The sequence below is a fragment of the Coenobita brevimanus genome, chromosome 85 (genome assembly GCF_032717465.1).
Source record: "Coenobita brevimanus isolate Jiangsu-jjx chromosome 85, ASM3271746v2, whole genome shotgun sequence".
Classification (NCBI taxonomy): domain Eukaryota; kingdom Metazoa; phylum Arthropoda; class Malacostraca; order Decapoda; family Coenobitidae; genus Coenobita; species Coenobita brevimanus.
Genome location: NC_137038.1, coordinates 10,900,353 through 10,925,160, shown reverse-complemented (window position 1 = coordinate 10,925,160; position 24,808 = coordinate 10,900,353). Strand labels below are relative to the sequence as shown.

The window sequence follows — 24,808 nt, the reverse complement described above, 5'->3', positions numbered from 1 at the left end:
AGGTAGAAGGAACAGGAAAGAATAAAGAAAAGATTGACAAAAGAGGGAGTGTAAAGACACCCGTAGGCAGAAGGACGAGGAAAGAAAGAAGTAAAGAAATTACTTTTATAACTGAGTAGCAGAGGTGGCCAGTTATATTAGTGTCACTGTGTGAAGGCATTGCTGTCCAGCATCATAAGATTAGACTGGAGTGAGACAAACTCTGCCCCAGCAATACCATTTTGCCTACTTGTTGTTGTGGCATAGACAGTACATCAAAATATAGACACCAGTATCTCAAAACATTTAAGAACACTTAATTGATGTTGCCAGATGTCCATGGTCTGTCATGTCCAGTGAAGCATGTAGATATATGTATACAGTGTGATTATGTTGTGTGGAGAAGTGATTCCAGGGGACCAAAAACATTAGCTAAATAAAAACTGAATACTGAACACAGACTGTACTGTACATAAAAACAGGTGAAGCTATGGTGGTGGCTCATGAGAAGGTAGTTAAGGAAAGTATTCATATATTAAAGGTTTATTTCGTAGGGAGAGGCAAATGGTGAACATATGTCTATCTAATGACATATGTCATTCGTATAATAAAGGATCACCAAGTATGTCCCCCATCCTTCCTGTGAACAGCTAAGCTTCACATGGTAGGGAGAGGCAGATAGTAATATCATAATAAATTTATCAAACAAGAGGAACATAAATCTGCTATCACCATCCAGAGAGAGAGAGGTAGGAGGAAAGAATAAAAAAAGAATAAAAATGAAGCTAAAAAAGAACCTCATTCCACCCTTTTACCATGCCTACAGGTCAGTGTCTCCCACGGGTGGTGAGTTTGTACGCAGCACGTCCCACTCCAGCTTTGATTCTCGCTCCTTGCCCCGCCGCCCACCCTCGGCTCCCCCACCTATCAAACGCACGCCAGGCCTGGAGGAGGAGAATGCGCAGGTGAGGGAAAGTTTAGTTAGGGTTGTCATCGTAGAGAGTAAATAGTTTGAGTCGCCTAGATTAAATGGTTTGAATTGTTTCATGGAAATTGAAAAAAAATATAGAATCACCATTGTAATGAATGGTGATTAGTGTGAGTCACTGATGCAGTAGCAATAGCAGTAGGAGTTGTAGGTCCAGGTTTATGTGAGCATGAATTTGGCAGACTGTAGACTGGAGTTAGCCCTCTTTTGCAGTCCACCATTGCCTTTTCAGAAGATGGAGTGAGTTGAGGGATGTTTGTAACTAGTAGCAGAACTTCCTGGTTACAGTATACTGGTGTTGCTGCATGAAGGTGCTCCTCACCAATGCTGTTATAGTTAACTACCTTGGCTTTGACCACTTCCCAGACATAATCACTACCAAAACCAGAATAACCCCAGCTGGCCACAGACACACATCATCATCGTCATCATCCAGACCTCCTTTCCCACCCTAGGGCAGAGTGAGGAGTAGCAATGTCCAGACAGCCCAAATTTGCCCAGTCCAATGGGCCACGCATCCATCCACTCATCATTCAAGCCCCTGGAATCCTGGCTCAATCAGATATTCCAAATACATTCACCACGTTGTGTAGCTTCACATAAATGTATCTGGTAGAGTCAGTCCAGATGTTGTCATGTTAAAAAGGGGTGCCAATTCCCTGATCTTGCACTTCTCCTCACAACATTCATCCAGCCAGCTCGATCTCTTGTCAGTTCCTTAGCCTCACGGACTTCCAAACCTCTCTTCCTTACACACTCATCCACCATATCTCGCCACCTTCTCCTTGGCCTACCTTGCCTCCTCCCTCCTTTAGATTTGCTCAGATATACTTTTTTCACCACTCTATTGTTATCCATTCTCTCCACATGACCATACCATCTCAGTACACTGTTTTTGATTCTGGTGTCCACCAACTTCCTCATTCCACATCTTTCACGAATCACATTTTTTCATATCCTATCCACCCTCTGTACTCCACATAAATTCCTCAGCAATCCCAGACACACATACAGTAATTATAAGAGCGCCAACTGGGAGGCCTTCACAACTGAGACACAACAACACTTTGAAACATTAAACAGTACACCCATCACAGACATCAACACTGCTGTGCACACTTTCAGTACAGTTATTCAAACACAGACAGAAGACACATCCCTAGAGGCAACAGAAAGAGAGACAACCCCAACTTCACACCAGAAATTCAAGGCCTCATCAGTCAACGTGACACACAACAACTCTCCCCAACACCCCATACACAAGACACCGTACAACAAATGCAAGCACTCAGTACTCAAGTAAACAATAAAATATCAGAATGGCAAACACTAAATTGGAATAATTTGTCTCCAAACACTTGATCACAGAACAAACACCATCAAACTCTACAAAACACTAAACAGCATCACATTCTCCACCAGCAACACTATACTGTCATACGCTGCCATCACAACAACAGACACTATACCCTCAAACAAAGAACAATCAAACACCCTCGTCAGTCACTTTTCATACGTCAGCCATCTAAACTCCCATCATGACAATCGACATGTCATCCGACGCAAGAGACAGTTCCCCACAGACCCAGACTTTGCACCTTTCACTTACAACCAGATGAAGCACATCATTAGTAACCTTAAGTTCTCATCTGCCAGTGGACCAGACAACATTAGCAACATACACCTTAAACACCTTGGACCACAAGGCATACAAGCACTCACCAACATACGAAACTACAGCTACTCACACATCGTAATACCCAACATCTGGAAGCATGGCACTATCATCACTACCCCAAACCCAACAAAGACCCCATGTTACCTTCCTCACACCACCCCATCATACTCCTCTGCACCCCCTCCAAAGTCACTGGACGACTGGTTTTACAGTTAGTTACACCTCACATCCCCCTATCCCCATCACAACATGGTTTTAGGCTGCTACACTCCCCACTCTTCTTACAGACCTTACACAGAGAGTTTTTGATGGCATCAGTTCAGCTAGGCCACCACACTGAACACTCCTAGTCACACTAGACATTAGCAAATCTTTTGATGCCATCCCCCGTGACAACCTCACAAACAAAATATTCAAGATAAACATGCACAATAACACAGAAAGATGGCTGGCAAACTATTTAGCAGGCAGATATGCACATGTGACATTTGCAGGTCAGTCATCGAACATTAGAAACTTCACAAAGGGTGTCCCTCAAGGATCTGTTTTGTCCCCTACTCTCTTTAACCTATACATGCATGACATACCCACACCCCACACACCACAAATACACATAGCTTCCTATGCAGATGACATAACACTTATATGTACACACCAAAATGCAAACACAGCCATACACATCCTCCAACCATACCTCAACACACTACACAAATGGTTCACTACAAACCAACTCACAGTAACCCCAGCCAGATCCACAGTGACCTTTCTCACAAAGTGGGCAACAGAACATAGTCACATTCTGCACCACCATAAACAACACTTCCCTACCACACACACACACACACACACACACACACACACACACACACACACACACACACACACACACACACACACACACACACAGAAAATCCTGTGTGTAATATACAAAACATCAGTGTCATTTAAGCAACACATCACAAACATCAAAAATATATTAACACCAAGACTCAGTGCCCTAAGGTCACTTGCCCATACAACATTTGGGCACAACAAAGAAACCACTACCACAGTATACAAACAATATATACATTCACTGATGAGTTATGTAAGCCCTGCTTAGGCTTCTAACCTCACTAAAACACACTGCAACACTCTACAGACCATACAGAACAAGGCCATAGAAATAATCACAGGCTGCACAGCTACACCCACGGATCACGTACACCAAGAAATCAAAGTCCCCAAAGTCAAGGATCATCTAGACATGAGAGGCACACAAATTTTAGTGGCAGCCTCCACAAACCCACACCATCCACTACATTACATAGCAGCACATCCACACACACCAAGGAACATCAAAACAACACCCTTCACACGATGTCATACAAAAATACTGTCATCTCTACCCCCTCACGTGCCTCAAACCAGCATCCAGAAGCATATCCATGTTCAGATCACGCCACTCCATTCAGTCACTTAAAGACAACACACAGCTCCTTGCATGGCCTCCTGATATCCATCCTTCTGAATTCTGCCTCCCTCGTGAGGACATGGTCCACTTGGCCAGGCTGAGATGTGGGCATCATCCAGCCCTCTTGAGTTATCAGAAGAGGCTGGAAGACTCCTTTGCTGATGCCTGTCCAGGATGCAACACAGCATCCCATACTATTAAGCACATTATGGAAGACTGTATTGCACACAGTTGCCTGCGCCAACAACACAACATACACTCCTTGAGAGCTCTGTGGGAAAGCCCGGTCTCGGCTATGGCCTTCCTTAGTGACTTGGGACTTTTCGGCCAGACTTCCTAGGGAACAACTACTACTACTACTACTACTACTACTACTACTTCAGTCCAGTGATATATTTTTCATCATTTATTAATATTCTGAAGACAGTTTTACGTAGCTTTGGAGACATTCATTGATCTGAAGAGATTAGATAATATCCCTCATTTGCTGGGTGGTAACCATATAACCAAATTTTGGCATGTGGTGGTTTAGTGGGTAATTATTGTGCTCCAGTCAGATTGAACTGGTGAAGGTTTATATCCAAGGGGTAATTGGGGTTTATTGCTCATGTAATGCCACTCAGGGATGAGTGAGGCTGGTCACTCTCATCTTAAATGTCAGGACTTACTGCCTAGCCCTGGGCTTCTACGCTCCTCATGGGGCAATGTAGGATTGGATGATGGATGTCCTTTCAGTGCATGAGGTCACTGTAAGCCTAAAAGATGTCCTCATTGTAAAGAGGCTAAGGGTAGGTGATTAGAAGAATTTAAATCCTAAAATTCCAGTCAAACCCTTTTTGGTGCAGCAGGCAGGGCCGGGGTGGGAGCTGGGCGGGGGTGGCAGTGGAGGTGGGCACCTGGCGCAGCCATTCAGCGGGGAGGGTGGGGAGCTGTCCGATGGGGAGGGTGAAGATGCAGAGTCCATCTTCTCCCACATGGATATGCTCTCACCCTCACACCACACCGATGCACAGACCCTTGCCCTCATGTTGCAAGAGCAGCTTGATGCCATCAACAATGAGATCAGGTCAGACTCGTCTTGTGTGTGCATGTATGTGTCTTGAGTTTGGGTAGTGTGATGTGGGACTTATTTTTACTGTTTGTTTTGGCTGTATGGTGAAGAGTTTATGCCACACAGGTGCTAATTTATGGTTTGTTTTTGTTGCTGTCTTGAATAGCTTTCTCTGATTACCATTTATTTTGCCAGTGTTTGTTTTTGTGTTTGTGGATAAAGTTTTTTTTTTTCTTATTACCCTGTACAGTGTTTATTTCATGTATTCATTTCTTGAGAGTTTCAGTGTCATTCCGTAACTGTGACACACTTAGGCATAGTTTTAAGCATAGTGAGATGAACTGTTACAGTCTTCAGACTGGGATGTTTAAGTCTCCAGTCTTAAGTACAGAAATTAACTTGTTTTGCAAGAGCCAGCCGTGGACCAAGAGTGTTTCCTTGGAAGCATTAAGATTTAGGTACAGTGCTAATTACTGTAACTTGGAAGTTTTTGTAGATAAGTCCAAAGTTTAGCCAAATATGATGCAAGAAAATGTTTAAATAACAAGGAGCTCTGTTGTATTGAAAATGCTTTAGTCATCTTATGGTTGTGTTTAAGGCTGTCTCAGTCTGTATTAATGTTTGGCCTGAGAAACCTACATCACTTGACATGTTAAGAAAAAAATAAATAAATAAATAAATAACAGCCACTCCCATATTGCCCCATTAACAAGGTGTAATATTTTTGATATTGAAAAATTACAATATTGTTCACAGTTAGTTAAATGGAACTGTAGCTCTGGCCTACTCTCATTAGTGGTAATGTCAATAGTAAATTCAGATTAGAGAGTATTAACCAGACTCTTTGTGTTTGTCCTCTATGTTTTGATAATTTTCTTTATCCCCTTCACTCCAGTGACCTATTTTATCATCATCATCATCATCATCCGGACCTCCTTTCCCACCCTAGGGCACGGTGAGGAGTAGCAATGTCCAGACAGCTTTTTTTTTAATGCAAGAAAGAAGGAACCAAAGGCCAGGAGCCCACAAACCATTCCTTCCAAGAAAAAAAAAAAAAAATACAGAAGGGAGCCAAATTCAAGATCCGTTCATTTTGAGATGCCTGGACACACTGTGTTTGAAAGACTGGGGATCACAGGAAGTAGGAAATACAGACACAGGGAGACAGTTCCAGAGTTGACCTGTTGCATAAATAAAGGACTGGGAGTACCGGTTAACTCTTGCATTAGAGAGTTGGACAGAAAAGGGATTAGAGTTTGTCGCTAGACGGGTGCCACGCACCCCTCATAGAGGTGGAGGGATGCAAGCAGACAGTTCAGAGGAACAGTGATCATTGAAGTAGTGATAGAAAAGAGATAAAAGTGCAACAGTGCGGCGAAGAGACAGAGGTTGAAGGAAGCCAGTAAGACGAGGAGAGTTAATGAGACGAAAAGCCTTTGACTCCACCCTGTTGAGAAGAGCTGTATGTGGGGAGCCTCCCCACACATGAGAGTTGTACTCTACACAGGGGCGAATAAAACCCGTGTATAAAGTCGACAACTCTGCGGTGGTAAAGAAGGTACGGAGTTGGCTTAGCATGCCTAATCTCTTGGAAGCAGATTTTACAAGAGATGCATTATGATCTTTCCAAGATAAATCCCAAGTGAATGAAACTCTAAGCATGTTCAAGGATGATGCAGGATTGAGCCAGATACCATTAAACACTAGTGGGTACTCCTGTGGAAGATTGTGTTGGGTTGATAGTGTAAAAACTGAGTTTCTGATGCATTAAAAACAACAAGATTATTTTTACCCCAGTCAGAGATACAAGCCAAGTCAGACATTAGGCGTGCCATAGCCTCATCTCTTGTTTGTTGAAGTAATTGCTGCTGAGATGGACATTGTGAGAACTGAATGGAAAGGTGAAGAAGGGTGGAATCATCAGCGTATGAGTGGATAGGGTTAGATGTACAGCTTAGGTCATTGATGAATAAAAGGAAGAGAGTTGGTGATAGGACAGAGCCCTGAGGAACACCACTGTTGATAGATCTAGGAGAAGAATGATGGCCATCTACAACAGCGGCTATAGAATGACCAGAAAGGAAGCTATAGATGAAGGGAAAGATAGAAGGATAGAAACTGTAAGAGGGTAGCTTGGATATTAAAGATTTATGCCAGACTTGACTGAAAGCCTTTGAGATGTCAGGTGCAATTTCACCAAAGTCCCAAAAGGAGGATGACCAGGAGTCTGAAAGGTAGGTGAGAAGATCGCCAGTGGAGCATTCCTGGCGGAACCCATACTGACGATCAGAAAGAAGGTTGTGATAGGAATGATGCTTTAGAATTTTCTTGTTAAGAATTGACTCAAAAACTTATGAGACACAGGATGTTAAAGCAATTGGATGATAGTTAGAGGGTTGGGAATGGTCACTCTTCTTTGAGACTGGCTGTATGAGAGCAAACTTCCAGCAAGAAGGAAAGGTACACGTTGAAGGACAAAGGCGAAAAAGTTTACCTAGGCTGGGTGTTAGCACAGAAGCACGGTTCTTGAGGACAAGAGGAGGGACTCCATCAGGCCCAGTATACCTTGTTAGTATTATGGCCAGCGATGGCAGAAAATACATCAGCTGAAGAAATTATTAAGTCAGCCATGAGGAAGTCTGAGGGGGAATTGATGGAGGAACAGCACCAGAATCGTCTAAAGTGGAATTGTAGGAGAAAGTCTGAGCATAGAGATCTGCCTTATCAGTAGAAGACATAGCTACAGAGCCATTAGAGTAGACAAGAGGAGGGAAGGATGATGATGTAAAGTTGCTAGAAAGGTTTTTGGCAAGGTGCCAGAGGGAGCGGGAAGAATTCAAGTTGGAGAGTTGAGAGCATTTAGTACGGATGAAATTATTTTTAGCAGAGCGAAGAACAGACTTAGCATGATTCCGGTCAGAAATATAAACAAGATGTGATTCAGGGGTGGGTTGGCTCTGGTGCCTTTTATATGACATATTTTAAATATGGCCATGTGGAAAGAATGGAGAGTGAGAGACTGACGAAGAGAGTGTGTGTGACGAGGTGGAAGGGGGGAGAGAGAAGGGGAGGCCAAGGATGAGATGGAGGGATGGAGTGGAAAGGTATATGAGAGAGGGGGGTGTGAGCTGGGAGCAGGGCAGTGAAATGACAGGGCACAGGGTGACATGGAGGTGATTTGTTTGTTGCCACCACTTATGGGATTAAGGCATCTGGCAATAGATATAGATAGATAGATAGATAATGTACCAGATGATATTATTCAGCCTAGGAAAGACATTCCAAATGAGGGAGGCTAAATATAGCTGTCACAGACCCCTACAGCACAAAAAGTCCTCCTTAACCCGTTCAGTGCTGGAACCATTGGTGGCTTTTGTGCCTAGATTGCCGAGAGTTTGAGCTGCAAAGTTACCTAGAATGCTGGACATTTTTTATTCCCCCCCCCCCCCAATGAATGGGTACTGATGGAGTAAGGAAGGAAGCCTCTACCCCACTTCCACCCATGGGAGAGAAGGAAGGGTGTTTGTCTTCCTGTTTTCTGTCATGCAGCTAGGCCTGGCTCAAATAATATGCACAAATGTGCGGAAAACTGTGTCTATATGCTGTATACAGGATACGGACTCAACAGTTTAGCGTATTACAGTAAACCCTCGTTATTTCGTACTTCAATGAATCGTAATTCAGGATAACTCGTAGAGGCTGTTATAAAAAAAAAAAAAAAGCAACTCGTAAAAATTTCCATTAATTTGTGGAAACACGAGGTAATGAGGTTAAAGTTGTAGTCATGACACAAGAGGTTTCACATGGTAACATGTTTTGGAGAGAATAGTTCGTAATAACTTGTTTACTTACAGAGAAAGTGTGAGTTAGGCTTGTAAACAAACACCTAACTTGCATCCATGCCTCTGCGATGCTCAATTTGCCACCGTCATTTGCTTGTGGCTCATCTCTCTCTGCTTGCTAGTGCTTTTGATTGCGTTACATTTTGTTTATTGAGCTAAAAGACCTACATACCCTGCCATCATATCATCTGACAGTAGCAAGAGGCCAACTGTACCATACAGGAGGAAGGGGATTAAATGGAAGAGCCTTACTCTGCAGGAGAAGCTGAAGGTGTTGGCTCGATGCGATGCTGGCATTTCGACTTGTTCAATTTGTACTGAGTTTGCTGTCAAACCCAGCACGTTTTAGGTTAAGTGATGTAAGTGATATGGTACTGTAATGACCTTTACAGTGTATAGTATAGTAATCTAAGTGTTTTTACTCTAAGTGCTCAAAGTGTTAAGTGTTTTTATTAGAAAAGTGTTCAGAAAAGTGACCAAGAGCCCTCCAATCCACCTCTTCACCCTGCCAAAGGCTCCCTTCAAGCTTGAATAATTCCCTGCAGTACCAAAACAAGGTAAGGTATTATTAGTTTTATTTTTTTTAATGTACTATACTGTATAATGTGTTTTTGGAGGGAGTGGGGGGAGACCCCGATAACTCATAAAAATGCTAAGTCGTAGAGGGTTTGAACCCAGTTATCACGAGTTAACGAGGGTTTACTGTATACATTTGTTCATATATATACGGACTCAGCAATTTTGACATATTTGGTTTGTCCTTGTGTATATGGGCATGGCATGGAACGGGCTATGATTAATACAGTTTTCTGGAGATAATAAGCCAGTATATTGTCACTGGATTCAAGGGGTTAATGTTATATTTTCATAGTGTTCATGCTTTCAGTGTTTTTGGTTTTGTTTTAACTGTTTCTGCTTCTCTTAGTCACCAGCAGTGAATGAATCAGTTGGATCAAAGAGGTTTAAAGTGCTGTTTTATACATAGTTATTTCAGGTGTAGTAATTGTGCTTTTGTTATTGCCTCAAAGTTGCGGAAAACCCCTTCTCTCTGATGGCATATTTCCTTCTTATTTTTGCTACGTCAAGATAAATTTATATTCTGCTTAGGAGAGATTTTTCAAACTTGAAGGGTTGAGTGAAGCCTTCATTAACCCTTTCAGTGCTAGTGATATTCCTTACTATAAAATAATCTGGTAGTGGGCTGATTAGCCTCTTCAGTCCAGTGACATAATATTCGTATTGTTCTTGCTATCTCTAGATATTTTCATTCAAATTAAGGGTGACTTTTCAAATTGGAGGGTTTAGATATTGCCTTCATTAACCTCTTCGGTACTTGACGTCTTTCCCTAATTGCATGTAGTCATCAGTTTGATGGATGGAATAAAAATAAGAATGTGTCATTGGAGTGAAGGGATTAAAATGGGTGGAAAAAAAATGAAAAGACTAATGGGGGTTAAATAACAAATTCAGGTGCTGGACTGCATGACTTGTGTTGTCTGCTTTGGATGTTGCTGGGAGCTTTTATTGACATGTAATTTTGGTGGCTTGAAGATTCCGGCTAGTTATGATTTTGGGTTTTATAATGTGTCATCATCATCATCATCCTAATCCCATCTCTTGCTAATAGATGGGATGGGTAGTTACTGAGTGACATATTTGCTTACATAAGTCTATAATGTTTAGTTAGTTTGAGGTAGATTGCGGAGAAATCCTTCAGCTATATAAATAGTATATTTTGTAATAACCAGCCACCTTTATAATAATTATTGTTAATTTTCCCAGTCATTAATTTATTTTTTGTGTTGCATAGTGATGTTACTGTGTTATTATTATAGACTGACCATAAATATTATGCCATACTATAATGTCATTTGTTGTCTTTCATTGTGTTCAAGTTTGATATCATTAGAATTTGTAAGGTTCGGAGTAGACTTCAGTATGCTGTTAACATTGTTCAGTTTATTTAGTACTGTTTTTCAGTTCTGTTGTCAAGAGTTAACTCTTCAGTCTGATGATGCATTCTGTACTTTAGTCTTGCTACATTCAGATGTCTCTGTTCAACTTGGGAGAGACTTTCTGAACTGGAAGAGATAGATGTGGCCTTCATTTATCCCTTCTTTACAAGAATTTTTTCCCTAACTTGAATAACATGATCCGGTAGTAGCCAGAATAAAATTAAGAGTACATCATTGGATTTGAGGAGTTAGAAAAATGCTTAGCCTCTCATATCTGTCTGATGATCAGTTTTGAGTTAAATTTTCAGTAGATTCAGATTTCTCTCGACTGAAAAACTTTTGTAGGAATTGCTAATACTGATGCCAGCATGAATTTCCTACATGCACACTGATTCACAAACTGCAGGGTCAGAAGCCACAGATGCATGTGCAGTTTGATGGGGTTGTTAAAAAGTATATGAGTATATTTTCATAAGATTTAAAAGAATCATATACAGCTAGTGTTGTGAAAATTCAAATAAAATAATGGTAACACTAATGCCAGACAAACCATCCATATTCATGTGCTGATCATTGTTTTCATCATAATCCTGTGTCTTAGATTTATCTTAGGATGAGGAGACACAGAGCACTGAATTTTGATTTTCGGGGGGACATGAGTCATTGAGAGCAAGCCCCACTTCTCTCTTCTGCATCATACATTGTAGAGACCAAGAGGTTGTTTATACTCCAGTGATAGGGAGGGATTTGAGGGACATTTATATAGCTAGGAAGCTCCATCACCTGGTTATATTGATGTCAGTCTGAAGGCATGTCTTTCCATCACCCCTGTATATCTTGCATTGCAAAAATAAGGTACAGGAGCAGATTTAGAACTTGCGTAATGTAGTACACAGTGGTGGTGTTGAGTGTTAATGTGTATTGTGGTGATAGTGGGAATTGTAATTCGGTTGGGTTATGAGGAAGTAGTGGCTGGGGTGGTTGGTGTTATACAGTCCCATCACTACAAAGTAAGTACATTAGTTTTTATAATCCATGAGGAATTATACTGCCAGTGCAGACTTTTTAGCAACCCCTGAAAAGTTTGAACAGACAGACTGGCTAGTGGGATAAATAGGGTGTTACAGTGTTTTGCCTTTTTAACAGGTCTTACACTTATTTTCTCTGTTCTTGAACTTTTCTTTTCAAGTTGTATTTATTTTCAGTGAAGTTGCATATTTTTTGCCAAATCTTCTTAATAGTACTGTATTATGATTAATATAATGTAATGCACATTCATTACTCAGATATTCTCCTTATCTGTGTTGGAGTCAGTTCATGAGTTTGTTCAGTTATCTTGTGAATTACATTTTTGTTCAGGCAAATGAACTTTGGCCTATTTCTTTCATATTCTCATACAGTATGTGATTTTCATGATTGCCCCCCCCCCCTTTTTTTTTTTTTTTTTTTTTTTTTTTACTAGACTTTTCTTATGCTAATCTTTCCTCTTCTCCTTTCAGTTTATAATCTTTATTATTTATTTGATTCCCTTCTGCTTAATGAGTGCCTCAATGCCCCATAACATCCCTATCCCTTCTTGCACGCATCATATCCTAATTTCCACTTTCCTGCTCTCATTCTTTGCTCCCCCTCCCCCCCCACTTCACCCCCCACACGCACGCAGCAAGATCATGGGGGGGCCGAGAGGAGGAGGCGGAGGGGGAGGGGCGGAGGGGGGGCTGTGGGGCATGCTCTCCCCCCCTCACCTCCCCCCAGCGTGGGATGGTGGCCTCCCCCCGCGCCCACACAGCAGGTGCATGGCTTCAATAGTTTAGGGGCCTCTGGGCCGATGCATCTTTCTGCTACTTTCATTTGGCTTGGTAGTTGTCATGGCTAACTTTTAGAAATTTTAAGCAAGCTTCTTGCAGCTCTGCTTTTAGATTGGTATAACTCACTGCAAGCTTTCTTATGAGGTGATCAGACTTATTTGGTCCTTTATTTGATCTTCATTTTGATTTTACTTTGACACTGTGCTGACATTCACCAAGACAGGATGTAAGCAGAATAGAGTTGTTATACTTCTGTATCAAGTGAGTTGCACATATTTATTAATTTGGTATTGAAATAGGGTACCATTAGTCCAGTATGGTACAGTTCTGTATTTAGTGCCATTTACCCACCAACCATCCACAGTTGCTTTATTGATTTTAAAACAGTAAGTTAAGGTGAAGTTATTACCCCTAGACTGCCCAGGTAGCAGATGCAGAGTATTTGGAAATTTATATTTTCTCCTTTAATTACCATACTTACTTTCTCCACACTTGTGATTGCCGTGGTACAGTAATATCACTGATATTCAGAAATAATATTCCAGTTAACTTCTCCCTGGTACCTCTAACTATTTTATGTTTTGAGTGATCATAGTTTTATATATACTGTATATATATATATATATATATATATATATATATATATATATATATATATATATATATACATACATACATATATATACAGAGAAGGAGATATATTTTTGTCCATTAGTTGCTTTGAAATTTGTACAATGAGACTTTAGTCTATAAACATTTTGTCTTCACTAGCATGCTGCTCTTTGCATTATTAGCAAATACTAATCACCTAGCCATATGACTTGTTTCAAGTGAACTGCATCTACTGTATTTAATGAAAAAACAGCATGAGTTAGAGCTTTTATTGACATTCCTTACCCAGAAATCTCTTGCCCCAAATGATGACAAAATAGGAAAACAATACCTGTACTCAAGTTTATGAAAAGTTTTGAGTCTGTTGTAGTTTGTCAAAAGCATTGGTGCAGGAATGGGATGGTTTGTATGAATTTTATATATATCATCATCATCATCATCATCATCTGGATCTTCTTTCCCAGCCTAGAGCAGGGTGAGGAGTAGCAATGTCCAGATGGCCCAAATTTGCCCAGTCCAATGGGCCACGCTCCCATTCATTCATCATTCACACCTCTGGAATCCTGGCTTTATCGGATAGGCCCAAAACATTCACCATGTTGTGTAGCTTCATATAAATGTATCTGATAGAGTCAGTCCGGATGCTGCCACATTAAAAAAAGGTGCCAAATCACTGATCATCCTCTTCTCTTCACAACATTCATCCATTCAGCTCAATCTCTTGTCAATTCCTTAGCCTCACTGACATGCAAACGTCTATTCCACACACACTCATCCACCATAGCTCTCCACCTTCTCCTTGGCCTACCTTACCTCCTCCCTCCTTCAAATTTGCTCAGATATACCTTTTTCACCACTCTGCTGTTATCCATATTCTCCACATGACCATACCATCTCAGTACACTGTCTTCAGTTCTGGTGTCCACCGACTTCCTCACTCCACATCTTACACAAATCACATCATTTCATATCCTATCCACCTTCTGTACGCCACATACATTCCTCAGCAGTCCCATCTCCACTGCTCTTACTCTTAACTTTTCATTTTCATTTCACACTATAAATTCATATTCATATGTTAAAGTTGGCACTAACATTCCTTCATGTAAGCCTCGTGCAGCTGCAACACTTAAGCCTCTGTTTCATATCAAGGCCTTCATAGCACCAGCTACTTTCCATCCTTGTGTCACTCTACTTTCCTCCACTTCTGCACATTTTCTTCTTTTCTATCACTGTACCCAGGTATTTGAACTCTCTCACCAATTCCAGTCTCTCACCACTCACTGTAAACATTACACTGGGAGTCACCTTCTCTCTCAGTAACCATCACTTTCCTCTTTTCTTACTGTCAAGGCACAGCGCTCACAGACATCTACAAAACTCTGCACTAGTCTACCAAGCTTTGTCTGGTATTTGCAAGTAGCACTGCATCATCAGGATGCAACAAATTTGAGATGTTCCATCCATTGCCAACGCCATCTCTCTCTCCATTAGTCGTGTTTTTACTTTTCTCATCACCTATCCACACACACACACACATATATATATATTTTTTCATTCATTCATTGCCAGATGCCATGTATCCCAAACGGGGTGACCAAGGGCTTAGAGTTAATTGTTTTACAGGGTGGGGCACTAATCCTCCACCAACCCCACTTGACACGTAGGGAGAACATTATGCCAACAGCATCTGGTGTTCCCAGGCGGTCACCCATCCAAGTACTAACCAGACCCAACGTTGCTTAACTTCGCTGATCGGACGGGAAGCGGTGTACTCAACGTGGTATGGCCGTTTATATATATATATATATATTGCCAGATGCCTTAATCCCGTAAGGGGTGGCCACAAACAAATCGCCTCCATGTAGCCCTGTCCCCCTCTATTTCACTGCCCAGCTCCCAGCTCACACACCCCCTCTCTCATATGCCTCTCCATTCCATCCCTTCATCTCATCCTTGGCCTCCCCCTCCCTCTCCCCCCCACCACCTCACTCACATTCACTCTCCTCATAAGCCTCTCAATCTCCATCCTCTCCACATGGCCATACCACCTCAATGTGTTTCTCCTAATGTTTCCTATCACATCCACATCCACACCACAACGCTCCTTCACATCCTCATTTGTCTGTCTGTCTCTCCACGTGACTCCACATGCTGCTGTCTAATACTGAACAACCACGGGGACATCGCACAACCTAGTCACACGCCTGCATTGATCGTGAGGCAATCACATGGATGCCCATTTACCCTTACACGTGCTTCATTACCATTATAAAAACTCTTGACGGACCCTATCAGCTTACCCTCTACACCATGCATGCGCAGATCTTTCCACAATCCTCCTCTGTCTGCCTTGCCATATGCTTTTCCCAGATCCATGAATGCCGTAAACACCTTACGGTCCTTTTCACAAGCCTTCTCCACTATCTGTCTTACTGCAGATATTTGATCCACACAACCTCTGGCACTCCTAAAGCCACCTTGTTCGTCATTCTGTAGGACTTCTGATCTCTCTTACTTTCTCTATAATAATTCTTCCATATACCATCCCTACCATACTCAGTAGACTTATGCCACAATAATTCTTGCACCCACTTTGCCCACCTTTATTTTTGCACAGGGGTACAATCACAGCCTTTTTCCACTCTACTGGCACAGTTTCACTCATCCATGCCTTTTTACATATCTCCAACAAGCACTTCATTCCATTCTCTTCACCACACTTAATCATCCTTGCATTCACCTCATCAATCTCAACTGCTTTCCCATTTTTCAGCCGCTTCACAGCGTTCTTCACCTCCGCGAGTGTCACGTTTCTTGGCACTGCATTCCTTCTCTGTACACCCCGAAAACCAATCATGTAAACATTTGCTTTGCACTTTCCATTCCCATGCATCAATCATCATCATCATCATCATCCAGACCTCCTTTCCTACCCAAGGGCAGGGTGAGGAGTAGCAATGTCCAGACAGCCCAAAATTGCCCAATCCAATGGGCCACACTTCCATTCACTCATCATTCAAGCCCCCGGAATCCTGGCTCTATGGGATACGCCAAAAACATTCACCACGTTCTGTAGTTTCACATATCTTATCCAACAAGATATTCTTTCCTTCTGGTCTTTACTTCATCCCCATCGGTTAGTAATCTGTCACTTACATCCTTCACACCTTCACATTTTTTCCACTGTCACTTCTATATTTCCACTCGTCTTTCCAGAATAACTTCCTATTTTCAGAGTAATTTGCATTCATTTTTCTTCCTAGATCATCATTTACCTCCTTCTTTTTCCTCTTCACTAGTCTTCTTACTTGCTTCTTAATCTCAGTATATTCATTTCTTATTTCAACTGAACCCCTGTCCTATATCCACTCTAGCCACATCTTCCTCTTTTCTTCCACTGCTCTCTCAACCTCTTTGTCATTACTCTTGCCACACCACCCACTGCTTTAGCATTCCTAACTGAGCAGTGCCTATATACATTCAAGAAGCTATCCAGATCCATCTTATTCCAATTCACCGATTCTAACTCCTCCCCTACTTTGACCCTCTGTTCATCTGCCATTTCTTTGATTCTCAGCCTCTTGACTTTCAGTCTCTCTCCTTTTTATATGCAGTACCCTCGCATCCAAGATGGGTTTGTCCAAGACATTTCGCGTCCAAGATGGAGACCATAAATAATAATCCAAAATATTCCTGTAATACGGTTGCATATGTCCAATACGGAACCAACAGTTCATAACAGCCCAAATCTGAGTAGAATACAGCTATGACAGTCTCACCCAGTCCAACACGGTTCCCGTGCCTGGGAGAGTGACATGGTTGAGATGTTACCTAATAAAATACTGGCATCTGGTCCCGTGATGAGCAAGCACAGCTTGTTTTTGTCTCTCACCAGAGCATCATGGACACACATACCGTGTGTTGCACTCAGTGTTTGCTCCTAGGTTACTGCTTCTCCATATGTAACCATGCCTAGGAAACCATCTGCTAACCCCTTGAAGCACCACCATCTACCTCAGGATACTAAGTTGGACATAATTGAGCTACTAAGCTGGAGATAAGCTCAGAAACACACACTTTCAAGGTGAGGAAATTTGTTTTGGTGCCAAAATAGGTCTAGGTTGATATTTTTAGGTGCATTTTTCAAAGATTTTGTGACAGCATTAATTGTCAAGACGTTTTTCGTCCTAGACGGGACCCTTAGGCGACAATATTACAGTCTTGGACATGAGGGTACTGTATATATATATATATATATATATATATATATATATATATATATTGCCAGACGCCATAATCCCATAAGGGGTGGCCATTTGACTTTGAGTCATTTGTTTTACGAGGAGGGGCACTAACCCTCTACCAACCCACTTGTTGACACGTAGGGAGCACGTATGGTTAGGTCATATGGTTACCACCTAGCGTTGTAAATGGTTTCTTGGCTTACAGGAAACCATTTGGCTTGTCACTCAATGTAAAGCCACCTGTAAAGGAAAGAAAAGCAATAAGAAGTGACAGGAAAGATGGGAGATATAGGAAGAGAGGAGGACAGGCACAGAAAAAGAAATGATAAAGGCCAAGAAAGAAGTAGGTAGCACTACATTAAGTGAGTGGATGATGAATATATGTATATATATATATATATATATATATATATATATGCACACATACAGCAATCTCTCTACTATCAGATGTAATAGAGCCAAAGGCATGTCCAGAAAGTGGGCCTAGCTCCTGAACTGGTACTTAAGGACCCTAACCCAGCCTAACTTTGAAAGCCTCCTAAATAACTCCCTACCAGACATGCATAGCACCAATTTAGACCTATTTAAGACCCTATTCACACCTATAATGGACATAAAGCATGAAATAAATGAAAAAGAACCAAAGAATGAGGAATTAGAAATTACTGTACTTCAGCCAGAGTACTAACAGTACATTTGTATCTGGCTTTTCTAAGGTTTTGGCAGTGGTGAAAATGTTCTTGAAACACATACAGTAATCCAGTATTGTGCTGCACGTTCTTTGCACTGTGAGTTATAATTGTTTACCACTGCACATTGTTCTTAACTGCACCACACCAGTTTCAACTGCCAATTTGCACTTCACAGTTAATCCTTTGCGCTCTAAAGTCTAATTTCTTAACACTGCACACCACTGTAAATTCCCATGTGGTCTAGTGGTGAGGTATTGCAGTTTATTCACAAAAAACGAGCACGTGTGGCTTCCATTGCGATAGGCATCTACTCACCATCAAAGTTAGGCAATAACTGTTGGAGTGTTGGTGATGGGGAAACGGAGTTGCCAGATCGCAATGGTCACATTACCAAACTCCTCAATTTTCATTACCAAACTCGTAAAGCTAGCATTTATTCTTCGCTAATTATATATACAAGTGGAAATACATGTAATCACACTTCTCATAATTAACAGCATGTTGATTATTTTTACACTATGTTGGCTAGCAGACTAATCAGAGAGAGCAAACAATCCATGATCTCCGTCCTGTGTATCCTCATACATGTGAAAAATCCGGTTGGTAATGCATTAATCTGATTCATTACCAAACAAATTTTTCATTACCAAATTGGCCCACATTTGGTAATGAAAAATACCAAATGGCAACCCTGACAGGGGAAGGGGGAGGAAGGGGTGAAGGGCCGTGGTATAAACAGCTGTTCGGTGCTGCGCGGCAATTTCAAATTACGGGTGGGGAAAAATTCGGATTTTTTTGGGATTTTTTTCTTTTTATGACCATTTTTGGGTTCCAAAGGTCCAGGCCCACAATGTCCAGTAAGTGGGGTGTTCGGAGTGTGGGCGTCCAGAAAGTATGGGGATTACTGTATACTGTATATGTATCTATCTGTATATATGGAGCCTCTGTGGTAGAGTGGTAAAGTGGGTGTTTCGTACACTGGAGAGCGAGGGTTTGTGCCCCGCCAGGGTAATAACCTTTGGAAGCATTCTCCTGGCCATGTACTGCTTTGGCAGACACCAGGGGTGATGTGGTTGAACCAGTGTCGCATACTGTAAAGTATGTTTGCACCCAGTCGGCTTGCGTGGGCCAATTACACTTGGTTCACAGACTACACACACATCCAAAGCCACTACAACACTACAATCACACTAACAAGCACTTCTCACCCTACATACAATCTCTACCAGACAGCCTAAGCCACTTGGTAGAGATACATAGGCTTTATTGTCACTACTTTGGTTGGGATAGGCTGATCCTTCGGTGGATACTCAAATGGCTGATGATGATGATGATGGTGATCTGTATGTATATATATATATATATATATATATATACATACAGTATATATACGTGTCAAGTGGGGTTGGTAGAGGATTAGTGCCCCTCCTTGTAAAACAATTAACTCTAAGCCCTTGGCCACCCCGTCTGGGATACATGGCGTCTGGCAATGAATGAATGAATGAATATATACAGTATATATACAGTAATCCCTATACTATCTGGACGCCCACTTTCCGGACACCCCACTTACCAGTCATTTTGGTCCGGGGACCTATATTCCCAAATTTGCCCAGAAATCGCAAAAAATTTGAAAGAAATCCGACTTTTTTTTACCCCCTGGTAATTTGAAATTGTCGCGCGGTGCCGAGCAGCTGTTACACCATGGCCCCTTCACCCCTTCCTTCCTCCTCCCTCCCCCCTTCCCTGTCAGGGTTGCCATTTGGTATTTTTCATTACCAAATGTGGGCCAATTTTCTAATGAAAAATTCGTTTGGTAATGAATCAGAATAATGCATTACCAAATGGATTTTTCACATGTATGAGGATACACAGGATGAAGATGGTGGATTGTCTGCTCTCTCTGATTAATCTGCAAGCCTACATAGTGTGAAATTAATTAACATGCTGTTAATTATAAGGAGAGTGAATACATTTATTTCCACTTGTATATATAATTAGTGAAGAATAAATGCTAGCTTTACAAATTTGGTAATGAAGAGTTAAATTTGGTAAAGAAAATGGAGGGGTTTGGTAATGTGGCTGTTGCGATCTGGCAACTGTGTTTCCCCATCAACAACAGTGACTGCTTAACTTCGATGGTGAGTGGATGTTAATCGTAGTGGATGCCAAACGTACTCGTTTTTTGTGTGTGAATAAATTGCAATACCTCTCCACTAGAACACACGGGAATTTACAGTGTTGTGCAATGTTAAGAAATTAGAATTTAGAGTGCAAAGGATTAACTGTGGAGTGCAAACCTGGCCGTTGAAATTGGCGGTTAAAACTGGCATGGTGCAATCAACAATGTGCAGTGTTAAACAGTTATAATTCACAGTGCAAAGAATTACTGTAAGTGCACCACAACATTGGATTACTGTACGTGCTTCAAGAGCATTCTCACCACTGCCAAAGCCTTAAGAAGGTGGCCATAGACATGCTGTAAGTACCCTGGCTGTTGTACAGTCACTTCTAATTCCTCATTCTTGAGATCCTTTTGATTTAATTCATGCTTTATGTCCATTATTGGTGTGAATAGGGTCTTAAATAGGTGCTATGCATGTCCGGTAGGGAGTTATTTAGGTGGCTTTCAAAGTTAGGCTGGATTAGGGGCCCTGAAGTACCAGTCCAGTAGGCAGGTGACCACTATCCGGACGGGACCTCTTTCCGGACATGCCTTTGGCTCTATTACATTGGATAGTGGAGGGATTACTGTATATATATATATATATATATATATATATATATATATATATGTGTGCGTACAGTAAACCCTCATTATATGATGGGGTTCTGTTCCTGAAAACCCCATCGTAAAGCAATCCATCGTATAGCAATCCCATTATAACATGGAGTCAATGGGGATACGTTCCCAGACGTGCCTAAACTCTCACATACACACACCTTAGCACTCACATACATGAAATATCCTTATGTTTAAACATTTAAAGTAACACTTTAATAGTGAATAAAGAGAAAAAAGCATGAAAACTACAGTATACAGTAGATCTTACCTTTACTGAAGCAAACAATGGTTGTTTATGCGGTTCCTAGACAATTCGCCATGAAGTCGACAATTTGTCGTCATAATATGGACGTTCCCCGTCAGGACAATTCCCCGTCATTCTATAAACACTTATTACTGATTAACTGATACTTTAATAACTAATTCTCAGGGGGATCTATCAAAGTCTATTTTCATTTAATAGCATTGGCTTTGGATATCATTTGTAAGTTGCACTTTTAGACAATATTTAACTTGTTTCTACCTTGCTGTAGTTGACTTTGAATTATGTTCTAGCATCACCCACAGCTGTTTTCATTAATTTCCATTGGTACTACAACATCCTGGGTATATTGTAAAACGACTTTGAAGAGGTACAAGTACAGTACTAAAAAACTAGTGTACTTCCTAAATAAACTGATATGAAAATAAACGACGGAGAATCATCCTGACGACGAAAAGTCCTGATGGCGAATTGTCTTGTTATTGTTGTGATGGCGAATTGACTTGATGGCGAAATATCCCGAAACATTTATATAGACGTAACATGAAGATTATTTGTATAATTCCAAAGTATGTCGATCGTTCACTTAAGGTAATTAGGCATTTATATAAATGCCAATGTCTCGTATGTAGCCTAATGCTAAGATGAAGGATCGATCATAAATCAGCTGATTCACGTTTCAATATATTATTATTTTTCATTTAATGCCCATGATTTGATGCCATATTTTACATTTACTATATAAACAATAAACCACCATCACTTTTATAACTTACATAATTAAAAAACTAGTGTACTTGCTAAATAAACTGATACGTAAATAAATGATGGGGAATCGTCCTGACGGCGAATTGTCCCTACTCGGCCTCACAGTCACAGCCCTTACTCATCAATGTCAGAACTGCCTGGCTGGGCAGGGCTGGCTGGCTGGGCAGGGCAGGGCTGGCTGGCTGGGCAGGGCTGGCTGGCTGGGCAGGGCTGGCTGTATGGGCAGGGCTAGCTAATGAGGCTGGACCGGTGGACAAGTGTGTGTGGTCTAATGCCAACAGTGTGAGGACGTTTTTGTTGTGTTTGCACATTCGCTGTTCACTGAGCCGCGGATGATCCATCGTTGTTGCAAATCGTTCCCATTGTATAGTGGGCATAGGGTACTAAAATTTTGACATTGTATAAGCGAAATATCGTACAATGAGACATTGTATAATGAGGGTTTACTGTACATATATATACAGTAATCCCCGTACTATCTTGATGCCCACTTTCTGGACATCCCCATTATCGTCCCGGGATCCAATATTCCCAAAATGGTCCGAAAACCACAAAAAATTAGAAAAAAAATCCGACTTTTTCCTGCCCGTAATTTGAACTTGGCGCGCGCGGCTAGGGACAGCTTTGTTTTGGCGCGTCATTCCTCCGACGTCCGCTAGAGCGTCTCTGCATCCTCCCCACTTACCGCCCATCTCTTGTCGTGAGTGCATGCTCGTCGTCATGGCTGCCCACGTGCTCGCTTTTGTGGTGGTGCCTTACGGGCTGCAAGCTCTCTTGCTGATCTCGTGCCTCTTCTTCGTGTGTGTGATGATGGCCCCACTGCCTGAGAAGAGGAAGAGAGTGGTTTTGACTCTGGAGAAGAACAGGGAGATATTGGAGAAAGTGGATGCGGGATGGTCTTCGTCACGCATCCTTCGTGAGTTCAACTTGGCCCGATCTACTTTGTTTGATATCAAGAGATCCCGAGACAAACTCATGCAGTACACGGCTGACTTCTCGTTGAAAAGCAAACACAGCGTGGAGAGGAAGATGATGTTTACTCCCAGGTATGCCGAAGTCGACCGCTCCTCGTTGATTTGGTATCGACAGCAATGTGCTGCTGGTGTGATGGTGCGTGGCACGGAGCTGAAGGCTGCTGCTGAGAAGTTCGCAAGGCTTCATGACGCCCTCGACTTCAAGGCATCCGAGGGTTGGCTCTTCGCGTTCAAGTTACAACATAGCTTTACCAACCGTAAGTCTCATGGCGAAGCTCTGGACGCTAACGAGGATGGAGTAGAGGAGTTTCGGCACAAGGTGAAGGGCTTGATCGACAGGGAGGGCCTCACTTTCGGTCAAGTCTACAGCGCTGACGAAACTGGTTTATTCTATCGCTCTTTGCCTACGAACACTCTAGCCGAGGAAACGGAGAAGCATGTACCTGGCCACAAGCTCTCCAAGCAGAGGATATCTGCTTTGTGTTGTGCTAATGCTAATGGCATGCACTGGCTTAAGCCTGTTATTGTTGGCCGTGCAAAGCAGCCTCGGTGTCTTCGTGGGGTGATGGATGTCCTTCCCGTCGTCTGGTACCATTCCTTGAAGGCATGGTTCACACGCCACATCTTCAAGGACTGGTTCCACCGCCATTTCGTCAAGGAGGTCATATATTACCAGACGGAGAAACTGGGAATCCCAAGCGACCAGGTAAAGGCCCTCCTTCTCCTCGACAGTGCACCTGCCCACCCATGCGACAAGGACTTGGTGGCTGAGAATGGCCGCATTAGGTGCATGTTTCTGCCACCTAATACTACTGCTCTCATCCAACCAATGGACCAAGGAGTGATCGTTGCAACAAAGCGGCTATACCGACGGAAGTTCCTGGACGAGGTGATGATTGTTCTCGAGGATGAGGACAAGCGCAGGGAGGGACGGGACACACGAAGCAAGTGGACTTTGGAAAACTTTCGCCGCTACAACATCAAGTCTGCCATTTACAACTGGGCCAGTGCATGGAAGGAAGTCCCTGTCAAGACTCTGGAAAATGGTTGGTCTCATCTGCTTCTCGGAACGGATGTGGAGCACGATTTCCTAGGTTTTGACATGGATGACTTCCATGCACGTCTACGTGCGCATGGGGACAGTGTTGGTGTGGACGAAGTGCGTGAGTGGTTGGATGACGACGAGGGCGATCCTGGGTATCAGACCCTGTCTGATATCGAGATCGCATCTTCAGTTGCAGGTGTCAGTACCCAGCTTGAAGATTCCGACGAGGATGGCGACGATGATGCGGACTCCTCTCAGCACGACACTACTCCAGCCATCCCCAAGCTGAACGCACTCCGGGAACACCTAGAGTTCATTCTGGACTACCTGGAACACCTGGACTGCGACAGGGAGATGGGGCCCTTGGGACTTGTGGAGGAAGTGTGTGTTTTCAGGCAGTGCATCATTAATTGTCAGAATCGTCGTTCCTTGTGTCAATCAACGATTGACAGCTTTTTCAGGCCTGTGACCCCCACTGTGCCCAGCCCTGGCTCACTCCGTTGCCTCCCCAAAACAGGCCCTCATGCTCCGAGCCACAGCCCAGCAATTCAGCCACGGTGGAGTCACCGCTCGACGTGAGTTTGCACCTATCTTTAGAGTCGTCTGCAGTGGGTATGCCATCACCATGACCCAGCGACGCACCCCTAGGTCACCTCCATGTGCTACTCT

The 24,808-nt window shown here is 42.4% G+C and overlaps 1 protein-coding gene and 1 non-coding gene across 2 annotated transcripts in view; one reads left to right on the top strand and one right to left on the bottom strand.

Moving 5' to 3' along the window:
• The window catches only part of Liprin-alpha (PTPRF interacting protein alpha), a 332,503-nt gene that overhangs the window by 146,724 nt on the left and 160,971 nt on the right, over positions 1-24,808 (top strand). Inside the window, exons 13-15 of the mRNA XM_080280589.1 lie at positions 806-944; positions 4,947-5,164; positions 12,610-12,738. Coding sequence (XP_080136715.1) covers positions 806-944; positions 4,947-5,164; positions 12,610-12,738 — 486 coding nt within the window. The remainder of the gene's footprint in view (positions 1-805; positions 945-4,946; positions 5,165-12,609; positions 12,739-24,808) is intronic.
• On the bottom strand, positions 15,045-15,163 carry LOC145410495 (5S ribosomal RNA). Its single transcript, XR_013899285.1, has one exon. It is a non-coding gene; the product is annotated as a 5S ribosomal RNA (ribosomal RNA).